The sequence below is a fragment of the Rhea pennata genome, chromosome 1, assembly GCF_028389875.1.
Source record: "Rhea pennata isolate bPtePen1 chromosome 1, bPtePen1.pri, whole genome shotgun sequence".
NCBI classification, from domain to species: Eukaryota; Metazoa; Chordata; class Aves; order Rheiformes; family Rheidae; genus Rhea; species Rhea pennata.
The window spans coordinates 100,280,862-100,295,837 of NC_084663.1; the positions used below are offsets into that span (position 1 = coordinate 100,280,862).

General features: G+C 36.4%; 1 protein-coding gene across 1 annotated transcript in view; it reads left to right on the forward strand.

The window, feature by feature from the left end:
• NSUN3 (NOP2/Sun RNA methyltransferase 3) overlaps positions 1-14,976 on the forward strand; it is a 66,891-nt gene that overhangs the window by 18,510 nt on the left and 33,405 nt on the right. The window contains exon 7 of the mRNA XM_062574138.1: positions 3,252-3,367. Within this exon, the coding sequence (XP_062430122.1) occupies positions 3,252-3,367 (116 nt within the window). The remainder of the gene's footprint in view (positions 1-3,251; positions 3,368-14,976) is intronic.

Here is a 14,976-nt window from a genome sequence, read left to right on the forward strand (position 1 = left end):
AAAGTGTGTACTTGAAACAGAACCAGAATGATTAATAACTCCAATAATGGCAGAGTGTTCAGAGAATTCTGTCACATAATTGTAGTCATAATGAGCAAAACAGACAGTATGGAGAAGTGGTTTATCTGCTGAGTCACGGTATGTTTTGTGAGTTTGTGATGTCACATCTGTTAGGTGTAAAAACTTACAATTGAGCAGTGCATGGATTATACTTTTGAGTATTATGTATTAAGTTGTATGTCACTCTCAAATGGAGAATGGAGCCTTTTCATCCCTCTCTTTGCACAGAGAGCAAAGAGGAGTCCTTTCCCTGTTTAAACCTTACAGTAACTGTTTTTAAGGAACCATGTTTTGAAAAAACAGTTGTATATATTGAAATTTGTGTGTGTGTGGCTATGTACATTTGTGCATTTCCTATCCATTTTGTATGTATGTCTGCATGTGTATTTAATCATAAGGTTTTGCAATCATAAACATGATTTGTTAATGCAGCTTTGATTTTTCTGAAGGACATAAATGGTATGTCTAAAAGGACATAAATGGTAAATATTGGAAAAATTACCAGGTTAATTCTGTACCTTGTCCACAAAAGCAGGATTTCTGTCTGAGCTTTTCTGTCAGAAGTTCCATCTAAGCACATCAGAAATGCAGTAGTTTCTCGAATAATTTTGTTGTTAACTTAAAAATGACTTATTACTGTAGTGACTAAAATGCCTTTTTTTCTCTGAAGAATTCAATTGACTTTTTGCTTCCTTTTTTCCTCACTGAGCTTGTTCTGCTGATGAGCCTCAACTCTGTGTTCACCTCAGTTCTCTGTCAGTATATCCATGGCAGTGGAGCATTTAATATTTGTCCCCACTGCAAACATGGTTGCTGGGAACTTCCTGTCTATGGTGTCAAGAGCAGTGAGATAGTTGGGTTTAAAAGGACGGCACCTGACCTAAAGAAAACCTTGGTTACTGTTGCCTAAAAACAGATGCTGATCTTGTGCAATTGGTTTGCTTTTTCAGGCTTCTGTGGCTAAGAGGGGGATGGGTTGAGCAGTTTGCTTTCAGAATAGACATAGCTCATCATCTGGCGACATTTATCAGCTTCTGCCCAGCCAAATCCTGACCTGTATGTTCAGAAAATGAAGCGTTTATACAGTTGTACATTAAGAAAGACATTTCCTGTACAACAAAAAGCTTAAAACATTTTGGGTTGTGTAACAAAATATTTTATATATATGTGTGTGTGTGTGTGTGTGTGTGTGTTTTTATATATGTGCATGTTTTTCTCTTTTCTTTCCTTTTCTCTTTTCTTTCCTTTTCTCTTTTCTTTCCTTTTCTCTTTTCTTTCCTTTTCTCTTTTCTTTCCTTTTCTCTTTTCTTTCCTTTTCTCTTTTCTTTCCTTTTCTCTTTTCTTTCCTTTTCTCTTTTCTTTCCTTTTCTCTTTTCTTTCCTTTTCTCTTTTCTTTCCTTTTCTCTTTTTTTTGCTTTTTCAAGAGAAAAATATAACTGATTGATGGAACATTTACTGACTTTCCAGTCCATTACTATGCAAGTTGTCTTGCATATACTTTCTCAGCAGCAGGCAGTCTCACAGGCCTTTATTTCTCAAATTCTGAGAGTTAGTCGTGTATAAGCCCATGTTTTGACCTTTGTGTAATACAGACCATCAAACATTATCAAAATGAGAGAGATATGATTCAGAAGACCTTTAAAGAAATGCAATAGCTAAAATGTTGTTTGCCCTACAAATTAAACAACTCCAGAATCTCAAGAAGCCCAAGACTGTGTAAATGGAAAGGGTCGCATTATCTAGCTGTGTATTGGAGGCCAGAATAAGAAGCAGTATCAGCAACTTCTGTACACTCACAAAAAATACATATGTATATATTTATCTATATATATACATATATATATATACTTTTCCTGGCCTTACATTCTCTGACAGAGTTGGCTTTAAGAACAAATGGAGACCTGCAATTTCCCACTCTGCAGGGAGAGGGAGTTGATCTGTTAAAGGAGAAACACTTTTTCTCACCTTTTGAGGCTCAGGAGAATCCTGCCTGATCCATTGTTGCTCTCCATCAGGTAGTGAGATTCTTCCAGGAGCTTTTCTGCACATGGGCCTCTGTTTTGAAAGGACTGCAGCGATCAATAAACCTGTATCTGACCCCTATACTATTTGTTACAAGAAATAAATGCATAAGGTACCTCGCTGCTTCAATGTAGGAGCTTCCATGGTCATCCTGTCTCCTAGTTTGTGATGAAAAATGTTTGAGGTGCCCCCGTACTAATAAATTGTCAGCAGTGTCTATGAAAACTTAAGAGGATATAAACTGTATGCAACTTGAGGCTAGAAGGTACTAACGTATGCAGATGATTCTGTGTTCCACAAAAAGACCTAACAGCATCTGTTCCAGAAACATTAAATGTAATATCCAAATTTGGAGTCATCTCAGGCTACTGGATAAAATAACAATACCCTTGTCAAAATGCTTTCCATCAGTTTTATTTGCCCTGTGGAAATTGAAGTGGAAAGCCAAGAATGTAAGTTACTCAGGAATGTAATTAAAATATGTAGTTAAACCAAATGGTTGAGGAGAATATGGGCTAGGTAATCGCACACAGAACAAAGGGATCCTTGAAAACTGAACTTTGATGAATCTTAGTGTATTGGCAAATCCCTGTGAACTGTGAATTGCATTAGGCCTAAATTATGCAGCAAGGCTTCCTAATTTATGTAAAAGCTGCACTGAGCGCTGCATAACCCTTTGCTGATCTCCTGGAGTTTCTTTTAGCTAGTCTAAAAATGTACCACAAACGAAAAAAAAGAAAAAAAAAAAAAAAAGCTAACTAATGAGTGTTATTTATTTTGTTTTGTAGCAGATGAATACTAGTCCAGGGAACTGTGGAGAGTTTTCTATTCTATTCTAATCAGTTCTGGCTGATAACAGATTTGGTAAGCATATGTAGAGGTGAGAGGGAGTGAGAAGGGAAAAGCAGAAAGGAAGGGAGGTATGCCTGTGGAGGCAAGGGGGAAGGCTTGTACCTGTGAGAAAACAGCTTCCAAACCAAGTGTACTTTTTGAAAAGTATCCTTTCAGGATGCTTTTTTTTTTTCAGAATGTTTGAAAAGTGTCCTTTAAATATCTCTCAGATACTTTTATTGTCCTAAATGCCCTTTTAATGTCTTTCTTTAAATGTCCTTCTGCTCACCTTCAAGATAATGCTGCAACATATTCCCTTTTTACACTTCTTTTCTCAGGGCATTTCCTTCCTATATCCTGTCTCCTCTTTCAAGAGTAACAGTGATGGAAACGAGGCAGCAAACAAGTCAACCTCTCTATCTTAAAGGAAATTGCAGCCCCAGGGAGAAGGCAGGTGAGCCAGTTTAGGGCAAGAGAATGAGCATTTTTATTGTGTCAAGGAATAGCCAGAGAAATCGGCATAATCTTTGAGAAAAGCAAATAAGAGAGTGTTTGTGCAACCACTCATGATCAGATTATGCATAGCACATATCAGTATCGCTATACCTCAAGATAGTAGTGATAACTGGAACTCAACTATGATTGTGCTTTTCTGCCATTTTCTTTTCAAACATACAAACAGTAATTTTGCTGTTAGTTTCTTTGCTATTTTTTATGTGTCACAATAAGACATGCAAGCCTTATATAAAGGCAGCTTCAGTATTTGCCAAATTTTATCCTTTATCTAATGACATCTGACATAGTTCTATTATGGCTTGTCAAAAGCATTCTCCACTGTGGAATAGAGTGGAAAAACAGATTACGCACACAAATGACTGTGGACTGTTACAGTCAACTAGGGGGCTAGCAAGCTTTTAGCTTTCTTATTATGATGTGCAGTAAGAGAGAGAAGTATCCTGAAAGAGGGGTACAATAAAAAGATTAAGACTACAGCAGTGGAAAAAAAATAGGAAATAATAGATGAGAGATACCACTGCTTTTACCAGCTTTGATTCGGATAGAGCAGTAACATCGTTGAACCCCATGTAGGAGAATATCTGTGAGTGATATGAGGAGATGAGATTTCCTTTGGAGAAGTATAGATAATAAAATTATTTAGAACGTCTGCTATGTGTGTTGGGAATGGGGAGGTTCTGCTTAGCTTATTTTGCGATGTTAGTAGAAAAATATCTTTTGAGGACTTTGATTATAAAAACTGTAGGGTTTTGCTTTGAATTATAAAATGTTTAAATCAGCTCTGACCACTAAATAGAGCATGACTGCCTGATTTCTAGCAAAGTGAATGGCTCTGTATTGATGCTGTGTTTTTACCAGAAATACTATATTGATGGGAGAAAGTTTTGAGAATCAGATCTGGGTTCAGTAGTCTGCTCTGTCACTGAATATGGCCTACTGTGATTCTTACTTAATTTTATGAAATACTGGCTAAAAATGAGACTTTTTTTTGCATTTTCTTCCAGAAGAAACCTAAACAGCACATATTGGCCATCTCTTACTTCCAGAAAAATACTCAAATAAAAGTGAAAATCATTTAAGTTTTTAGTTACCAATTTGTCAAAGTTGGGGCAGAGTATGGGGCATACACAGTCACTACTCTCATCTTTTAGATGGTGCTGATGTGGCTGTCCCCAGCACATGACTTTTGACTGAAGATAGCTACTTTTATAAGACAGACCATAGCAATCATGAAACATTTTCAGAAAATGCTTTCACTGGCTGATTTTTTTAGCTGCCTTGTAAACTTTGAAGGATCTAATGGGCTTAGCAGTTTTTTCCCTTAGCAGTGTGCCTAGTTTGCAACAGAAGCAGGCAGCATAGAGGTCTCATGACCCCATTTGATAGATATTTTTTTGGGTAGTAACCAAAATGAAATTCCTTCTTTAAAAAAGTCATAATTACTTTTGAGAGGAATGGATGGAACATAAACCTGGGCTTCACACGGTTTCCCCTTTGTAAGTCTCTGTGCATTTCACTGAAGAATTTCCACTCCCTACAGCTCTGTGTAAGGTGGACACATGCATAAATGTTTCCTCACTGTTGCAACGGGCTTATGTTCCTGTAACTGTGTGATAGTTCTGTAGATGTGGCAGTACTGTGATCACTGATCAGTGTGCCATGACAGTGCATATCCTTCATAGTCATGGAAGAAAAGAAAAAGATCTGTTACCCTAAAACAGTAATAAATCAATTCCATAAGAGGTTCCAAAAGTTATTTAGAACCAAGTCTTTTGTCCAAGAAAATAAAGCATTAGAAGACAGCACAATTACTCAAATTTGAATGAAACTAGCACGTCAGCTAAGGTGAGCGATACACTTGCATTGTTTTTTCCATAATGATGCTTCCTTGACTTAGGAAGATGGCTTTCATGTTTAAAGACCATAACAGTTTGGCCTGACCTTTCTTCTGACAAGTCTGATCAAATAAAGCCGTGAAAATAAGCAAGAAGAGGTTCATTTGCATGCAGCATTAGAGTAATTCTCACAGGGATCCAGGAGAGATTTAGATTAGCTATTGCTATCTCTTTGTCACTCTCATATTATTCTGTTGTGATACTTACATACTGTCACCCGTGTTGATGGGCACAACTCCTGATCTTCACTTTGTCTCCAGTAACTAACTTCGTTACTTGAGAAAATCTCTGGAGACATCTGCCTTGCTTCCTAAGGGTCTGAGAACAGTGGCTTTCAGATGGCATACTTCAGTGTAGTACAAACAGACTAACAAGGCAAAAATCCATCTCTGAATAGGTGTTCTTGTAGTCTTTTTTTTTACCAACTTAGAGGTCTCGTGAGTTTGCTGTGTATAAAAATGTGGTGTACATTTCAAATGCACTTTTTTCGCTTTATTTAATGTGCTCAGTTCTGTTAAGCATCTTCCCCAAAAGAGAAAGTAAGTTGGTGCCCTCTGCCCTAAGTAAAACAGAGAGTAGCACAAGTGTGTTCAAGCAGGAGGTGGACAAAGAGAGCAACACAACAAAATTGTAACTTAATCTTTTTATGATTATAGTCTCACTGAGAACTTCAAGTCAAGTAGTTGCATATTGCTGAGAGTTAAATGGAGGTTTCTGGTTTAGACATTTCATTAGATTTTGCCCAGAAATAAGTGCAGCCTTGAATTCCTCATCCTCTCTGATGAAATTTGTGCCTGCACTGAGGGTTTGGTGTTAAGAGTACTTGATGAACCTGTGGTTGAAAAAAGTCTTCCACATCACCAGTTCTAGTTTCCCACTTTGATAAGTCTCAAATCAGATGCCTACCACAAACTGATAAAGTTTTGTTTTAAAGGTTTCAGGTTTTTTGCTTTCACTAGAACATAGTTCTGGCATCACGTGACTCAAGAATTAGAAAACTAAATGACAGCCAGAATATATTCACAGCCAGTTAATACCCAGTTGAGCCAACATTGCGCTTATAGGTTAAATATGATCCTTGCCCTCCTCCAATGAGGCTCCAACATTTCCTTCCTGTATGTGCCAAAGAGCACCAGCCCACCTGGGACATTTAGGAGAGATTTAGATGAGATTAGTGCATATCCTTGCCTGCTTCCAGTGTTCACTACCACACCAACAACAAATGAGCTACTGCTGCCTTCCTTTGGGGATGGTAGGCCAGAAAAGACATGGAAATATGAATGATATTCATATTTCAAGTTATATGATATTATATATATTATCATTCATATTTCAATATCATTATATTGAAATATGAATGATATTCATATTACAGGTTCTTGGAAGTATTTCTCTTTATTGTCCCAAACACAAATAAGATGATAAGGGAAATTTTTGAGTAATATCTTGGGCTATTTGGGAGTTGTTTTGCTATGTTGGTTTATTTTTAGGAGAGATCTAAGCTGTTATGCAACTGAAAAGATAAAATACTAATGGGCAATGTGAGGACACAGCATCCAAAAATTTTGTAAGTTGGTTGTACTTCCTTTTAAAATTAAAATTTGTACTACCTCTGTGTTACTGCAATTATAAAATATCAACATTAGGAAGGAATTCAGAGATGAGTGGCAAATTTTATTCCTGAGATAATGGAGATGAATCAATGAAGAGGGGGTAAAAGCTAACTTTTTGGTGGAAGTTGTCTTAGCAATGTTGTAAAAGAATAAGTGCCAGTATCTGAAAGATATACACAAAAGAGAGCAATGGGTTTTAGTGTTATGCAAAGGGGTATAGCTAGGAGGAGTGCTATGGGATTAAGAAAAAACTGGGAGGTTAGTTACCAGGAAAGCTTGGCTGGCAGTGTGATTAAGTAGCTGATGGAATAATTCCCTATGGGAAGAAGAAGAATCCAGACCGTCTGAATAGACCGTAGAAGAGGATTACAAACGATATGGGGAGGAATAATCCTGTGTTGACAGGATATAGACTTAATAGCACTTTTTTATTGGTAATTTTTACGATTCTATGGCTAACCAGGGAAATGTTTAATGTTCCTGGTACAGCAGCTGAGAGTAGGAGAAGGAAGATTGACATATCCAGCACTGTTACAATTCATTTCATTACTTCGCATAGGGCTTTTATATTGTCACGCCCATAAAGCACCCGTGTGTGTGTGCTTATAGCCAATTCATCTTTATATACTGCTGCTGATCCCATTGAAGTGAATGGCAAAACTCCCATCAATTTTAATGGTTGTGGGATATGGCCCATTTTGTAGATATACAATGTATATTTCCAGCACACAGTACTTACGTGTAAATGTGCTTCTCATCTGAGGTTCTGAGAATAAAACAGTTAAGTCAGAACCATTGATACAGTCTCCAGGTGGCGAGATAAAATAATCTATCTTTAAAAGGAGATTGAAATGTTGACTTTTATTTATTTATTTATTTATTTTAAGCACAGGATGCACATGGAAGATCTCCCTGTGCAAAAGAACTGTCTTTGGAAAATTTGCCCAAATAAATTGCAAGAGGTAACTAGGTTAGAAATAAATGTTACACTTGCAAGGTTAATTTTGTGCTTCAATGTTTGAAAAATAGGAAGCATCAAAGAAAATTGAAGGCAACATGGATCAGTAGGTTAGTATACTACATAGTAGCCTGCAGCACCAGAGAGGCTGAGAAGGTCCCTCTTGGAAAGTATGTTTGGATAGAGACTTTCTTAATTAGCAAGGTGCCAACCAAAATTATAATTACTGATTCTTTGGGTTTTTTAGCTAGTCTTCTTACTGAGAAATATAACAGACAGTGGTAATAAGTCTCTTCTCGCCAAATCCCATCACTCTTGAGCTTATTTAAAGAAAGTGTACAGAGTATAAGCCATATTTTAGTAGCTAGAAACCGTTGCTGGTTGTGCACTGAAAGATCTTGATTCATAACAGGATTCAGAATGCGTGTACTGAAAATAGAATTATCTGACAGGCCTATGTTTTAACTTGAGGGGCTTCCTTTCTTCACAGTAATGTAAGCTGTATAGTGTTCACATTGCAAGCTTAATGAGAGAGTAAGATTTGTAGAGGACCCAAATATGAAGTTTGCAGTTTAAACAGAAACTACTGGTGTGCGATTATCAGTTACGTACTAGTAGAGAGTAATTCATCAGTCTACACTGCAGGTGACCGATCACCTACCCTAATGTACAGTATATTCTTTCACTCGGTGCCTGCCACAGCCACATATTTTGGAATTGGATTGTATGAAGACTTACAAATTCTTTCCATGACTGGATGTATGGAAGAGTATATCCAACTTGTTGAACTACACTTTCCTTTAGTTAGAACAGTAAGAACAAGAAGGAATATATTTTTATGAAAGTATTGATATAGGTAGTTTTGCTGTTTTATGGTGACACAGTAGTTGAGTAGAGAAATATTACCATTTTGAAGCACATTAGCATCATCTAAACACACAAAAAGTCCACATGCATGAAGTGCCTTACAATGACTCTTGTATAAGAGTGATTATCTAAGACATACATGAATTAATTAGTTTTGGTTGGTTTGGGTTGGGTTGGTTTTCACCTTGGAATTTTCACAGATTCTTTTTTTTATTTAAGTAGTCTTTTTAAAAAATTCTAAATATGATGTTGACTCGAACTGCTAGGTTGGGATTTATATTCCTACCCTGTTCTTAAGAGAATGCAGACCTTGAATAAGTGCTCAAAACAGTTGCACATAGAGCTATATCCCGCTGAGTGCTGAACTGTACACCGTATTGCCATTCATTATAGAAGCAACTGTGGCTTTGTGGAGAGGTTAGCTTTGTAGTTAAAGCACTAGGCTGAAGTTCAGGAGATCAGAGTTCAATTCCTAGTCTTAGTATTGATTTTCTTTGGGCAATTCACTTTCTGGTGTGATTTTTAGAAGCATTTAGTGTAGGCCTAACTCTGCTATCGAAATCAAAGGTTCCTACTGACTTATTTGAAAACAGAGTTAAGACATATTTATGCAGATCTGCTGTTTGGGACTTAACCTCTCTAGGCCTGATTTTTCCATCTGTAGGCTTGAAATGATGGATTTTACTCATAGAAATGATGTGAGGTAAATTCACTAATACGCGTAAGGCACATAGAGCAACAAAGGCCAAGCTTGTAGCCAGACATCTACAAAGTAAATGAACAAGGCCATCACTCTGCCAGGTTGCAAACGATGGTTGATGTGAGACTTTTCTTTTAAAATTATGAGATTACTTTTAATGAGAAAATTCTTTATTTTTGCTGAGAATATGCCAGGTTTTAATAACAGAGTGAGGATCAAGAGAACTTTTTGCCACAATGTTTCTTCCTGTGTCCTTTCTTAAAAGAATCTTGCAACTCACAACAGCTTTCAGTAGCCTGTAAATTATTTCCACCATCCCTAGCAAATGCCATATTAGCAGTGTGCTGTGAACTCTGGAAATGTCAAAGATTAAAATTAGTGAGAGTCAAAGTTGTAAACAAAAAAAAAAAAAAAAAGCTGAAAAATTCTTTCTTTAGCAAAAGCCTGTTTTGCTTATGATTTCTTCTTGCCTTCTTCCATAATACGAAATGCAGTAACTTTTAAACTTAGCTTTGCTTTAGTCTGAGATATGTTGCTGCTTTTTGAAATTATTGATGCTTGATTGAAGAAATACAAAGGATGTGTTTTATTTCTCTTCAAGTTGCATTGCTCCCAATGCAGAAGAGAAAATTTGCTCTCAATGTAGAAGAGAAAATGTTTTGCAAAAGCATGTACAGTTTTGTGTATGGGGTTGCAGATGAAAGGGGTCTCAAAGGGGGACATTATCACAGTTAACTATGTGAAGACTATTCCATTACTTAAAGGAACACAACAGTTTGTAGTGTTTGAAGTTTGCATACAATTAAAGTTTTTTTGGAAGGGGGAAGTAGCTACTAGTTCCAAAAAGAAAAGATGTCTGAGGTGGAGTCAGAAAGCAGATATGTTGTGCTGAAGAGAAAACAGAATTATCAGACCCTTTATGCTGGATGTAATCACTGTAGTTAAAGAAGCACAAAGGGCCATGATTGGAAATAATATTACACATACTTGCAAATAGAAAAATACATGTACGGTGGATTTTGAATCCCAAATTTCCAGTGCTGGCATCAAAATATTGTAGTGTGTACCCAATAAATATCTGCAAGAGTGGGTAAAAGGAAATGGAAGAGGTTTATGGTAATGCCTGGATTACCAGTTTGTGAGTTATTTCCATGGATGTTTATAAGTGATAGAAAATGTGAATCACTGACTTAAAGTGAAATAAAAAAGCCTCAGGAACAAAACAGAACTCAAAATCACTGGACTTGTCCCTTGTTTATGATCTGATGCATGTAAGATTTTAAAGCTGAAACTTCTCATGCTGTACAAGCAGCAAAACCTTTCACTGACCTTACAACTTGAAAAATTCTAAGTTCAGGAAGTTGAAAGGTAACAGCCACTTAAATTAGAAGCTACTTTTTCACAAGATGTTTTTCAGAATCAGAGTATGATAAGCTGAGAATAATTAGAATTATCATTAATGGTGACCAATGTTGGAAGAGTTGTTTTTACCTCATTCTTTGGGCAGTCTCTCAGAGAAGTATATCGAAGGTGACTTGACGTGGGGCTGAAATGCTCCTTGCCAGCTCTGTCTACTGAGTGGCTCCACACTTTCTTCTGAAGCGTTTGACAGTGTTTCTTCCCAAAGATTCAAGATATAGACTTTGTCTGATACCAGATGGTAGTATCTGTGTTCCTATAAAAAAAAGGTCTGAAGAGAGGTTTTTCTGGTTTTATTTTTTAAGTTTCCCCCTGCACACACACATACACTCATGTATGTACACCCTCTTCTGCCTGAAAATTACTTACGAATAGCTAGAATCTGATTAGGTTCATGGGATCAGAGCTAAGGAAGTGAAAGCTGATTAACTGAGATGGCATCTGTTTTGTTTTGTCTTTTGTATTGGAAGTTTTGGATCATTGATTTCTTTCATGTATTTTGAATATGCAGAGCATTTGAAAGGAGAAAAACACCTCTGGTAGACTAGAGATACATATTTTTAGAATCTGAAACCTTTTGAAGTTTTTTTTTTTTAAAAAGCGGTGGAGGAGAAGTTGCTATTCCTGAAACGGTAACACTATAAAACAAGGAGAGTATAAGAAAGCTTTCTAAAAACCTTATGCTTTGTTGAATCCTAAAAAGGAGAATGAGAACTCTTTCACTCTTCACATGATACCTTTAGTCTTTCTCAAATGGAATAAGGTAATAGTAGCTACGTGACTTAGATGTCAAAGTCATATTCACTTCCTAGGAGACTTAGGCTTTCAAAATCATTTCAGTACTTCTGAAGGTGTTAACTTAAAGCTCCAAATAGACTAGCTTCAGTATGTTTTCATGGTTGGTCTTCTCCCCAGGTATCTTGGCTACTTCTGGTGCACAGTTGCTATTGCTGATGGGAAAGTGCGTTAGATCTGCCATATGAAATTTCAATTAAAATATTGTCTAGGCTTGTTTTGGAAGGGAAAAGATAAAATTTTATTGGTATACCTTCAACTGATTTACACTATCTAACTGATCATTCTTATGATGATAAAGCAAGACCAGGCATAGAACTGGTGTGAAATTTGCAGTAGCAACTATGTTATAGACAGAGCTTATAAATATCCTCCTACTAGCTCATCTCTAATAGCACATATACCTGTGTTTAACACAAATTATATAATAGGTCATTACAAAGATAGAATATCTTTAGGAATAGGGGACAACGTGCAAGTGCCTGATGTTGGCATAACAAAGATAGTTTCAATCTACAGCTTCTGGCTTAGGTTAAATCTGTTTGGAAGACTCAGTTCTATCGCTGCATTCAGCTTCTCTCCAAAATGTGTTTGGACAGCTGTATTTCCTGATCAGTATTATGTATACCTGATCTTTTTTCTTTCTTTGGTGTATCCCCTTTTTGAAATCATTACTTTAGAGCATAGATAAATGTGGAGAAGATAGTCCTAAGCCCAGCCTATCCTAGAAGAATGTGTTAGCAAATGATACAACTGATATTAGAATATCACTTTATTAATACCTCTATACATTTCTGCTATATATTGTTCAGTGAATCTAATGAAGTGCAGTAAGAATCTTTCCCCCTTTTGTTTTTATCCTGAATCTTGGGATGATAAGTCTATGAGAATTTCTTTGAATTTTTAGTCTCTTACTCAGATCAAGATGTGTGTATCTGATGTTAACATTTTGTCTCAGAGGTTTCAGCTGGAAGGGTTTTTCTTTTCAGTAGAGAACATTATCTAAATATCATTCAGTTGAATGACTGTTATTTCCTCACCTCTTCCAAAAGGTGTGATTATGCTTTACTGAAATGCATAGCAGTGTTTAGTATGAATGGCAACATGGTAAGTTTACTGGAGAGGGAGGAAAAGAGTAAAAATTAAGTGGTCCTTTTATTCCAAGACCCCATGCAAACCAGAAGCAAAATGAAGCTAGGCATCAGTTCAATGGGTTAATTTATACTGGATCTGAACTACTGTAACTTCTACTCTAATAAGGCTGTCTCAGCTGTTACCACATTTGGATGTAGAGTCAGTTCTAATCTAACTTAGTCTCATTTCTCTATTTCCTGGAAGAATGAATGAATCTATTGTGCCTTCCTAACAGACCTGTCAACTCATTTCAACTCGTTGCTTTTTCCCAAGACCCATATTATAACACATTTATCTAACAAACCCACTCCATTAAAGAATGTCAATATACATGTTTAGACTTAAAGATTTCCTAACTGCTCTTACCTTGTAGCAGTCTCTATTGTTCTGAGTCTACACACTGAAAACATTATCTTCCTGTCTACGTAAGGAGGCCCTCTGTTCTCTAGTCCTTCCCTATAGACCCATTGTACTTTACATGCCATATTTCCATTATCAAGGTTGGCAGGTATGCTACCAGGCTCATAAAGGATTTGTTAAGAAATTATCTTGAGGCCATTGTTTGTGTCTGATGCAAATATGAAGAAGTCAGCTGCAGTTTTTTCTGTTACAAAGAAGATGGCATAAGTCAGTGCTTGAAAAATGGAGGAAAATACATAGCTCATTTATATTTGTTAAGCAAGACGAGCCTTCCTGGGATAGCAGCCACGGTAACTGTGACAGGGCAGCAAAACTCTGGAGCAAATCCTTAATTGGTATAAATTCTCTCTGCTGAAAAATGCTCAGCTGATGTAAAGTATTGTAGTTTCAGCAAAACAATGGTAGCTGATACCAGCTAGGAATCTGGTCCATCCTTTGAGAGGGAAAGGTTTTCCAGAATTTTCACTTGCAACATTAAGGCTTTCACTTCATCATGGTTTAGCCACTAGTTTAGAACTATGTAAGCAATGTACTTCTGAGGAGAAAAATGTGGCAGTCACTTATTTCTCAGAGGAATGGAAATGGTATTTCTTGGATTCCCTCGCAAACAGATAAAACTTCAAAACACGTGAATGTACTTGTAGCTGCTAGGAGTTGGCTGGCTATTCAAAAGGTAGCTGAAGTGGTAATACACAAAAAGTAAGAACTTGGAAAACAAGACTCAAAGGAGGAAAGGGAGACATAAGACCATAATTGACAAACTACTGATTTCTCTCCCTTTTTAAAGAGTTTTCTCTAATATATTTTGTAAGTAAGCCTACTCCTACCTAGAATTTTCTGGCTTTATTCTCAATTTAGAACAGACTTTTATACTTTGTTCTCAGTCAAAACTGCTGTACATAGTTTATACAGTGCTTGCAAACAAAACTAAAGTTTTCCATCTAGTTTTTTTTTTTTTTTTTTTTTTTGTAATTAAATATATAACTTCATCAACTTTTAGTGTCTAGAATGGTAATATGTATTTGTGTGTGTGTGTGTGTATATTTATATACTGGTATATATATTCATGAGAGGGCGTATTACAATGTAGTGAGACAAAAGTAATTTTCACTTCAATTTCAATGAATAAGCAAATCCATCTTCTGTAAGTCATACTGCTCCCACATTGTCTGCGTCACAGAGTAGGATTTGAGTTGTTCAAATGAAACTAGAATGTCGTGGCCTTGGCCTGAATAGAAATAAAAATCAAAAAAATATTTATACAGAACACGTTCCTGTAATCTGTGAGGCTTCTAGTGCTGTTAATTTGTAAGCATCGCTAATTCAGTAGCAATAACCTCCTGTATTAATGCCTGTATAATGAGTGTCACTATTAATACACAGTATTACATGCATTAAAAATGTTCTGTTTTCTATTTTTCTTTTTTTTTTTAACATGCATGATCAGGTTCAGGTATAACACTCTAGAATTTGTATATATATGCAGCCAGTCCAGATCTTACTACATTAGACAAACACTGAATAGGGGAAAGTGGATCACATGAATACCCCTAATAATATTCATGAAATTTCCTACTGCACTAGATTGGCCATATGCTACAAATACTCTCTTATATATGACCTTGTTTAAGTTCTGGTGTTGTATTTCTGTACTTTATCATTGCTACTTAAGAGGTTTTGATTTACCTCTCTGGATAAAATTCCGTGCTGTTGCTCTTTGTTCTCCAGCATTCCTCATAATGTTAA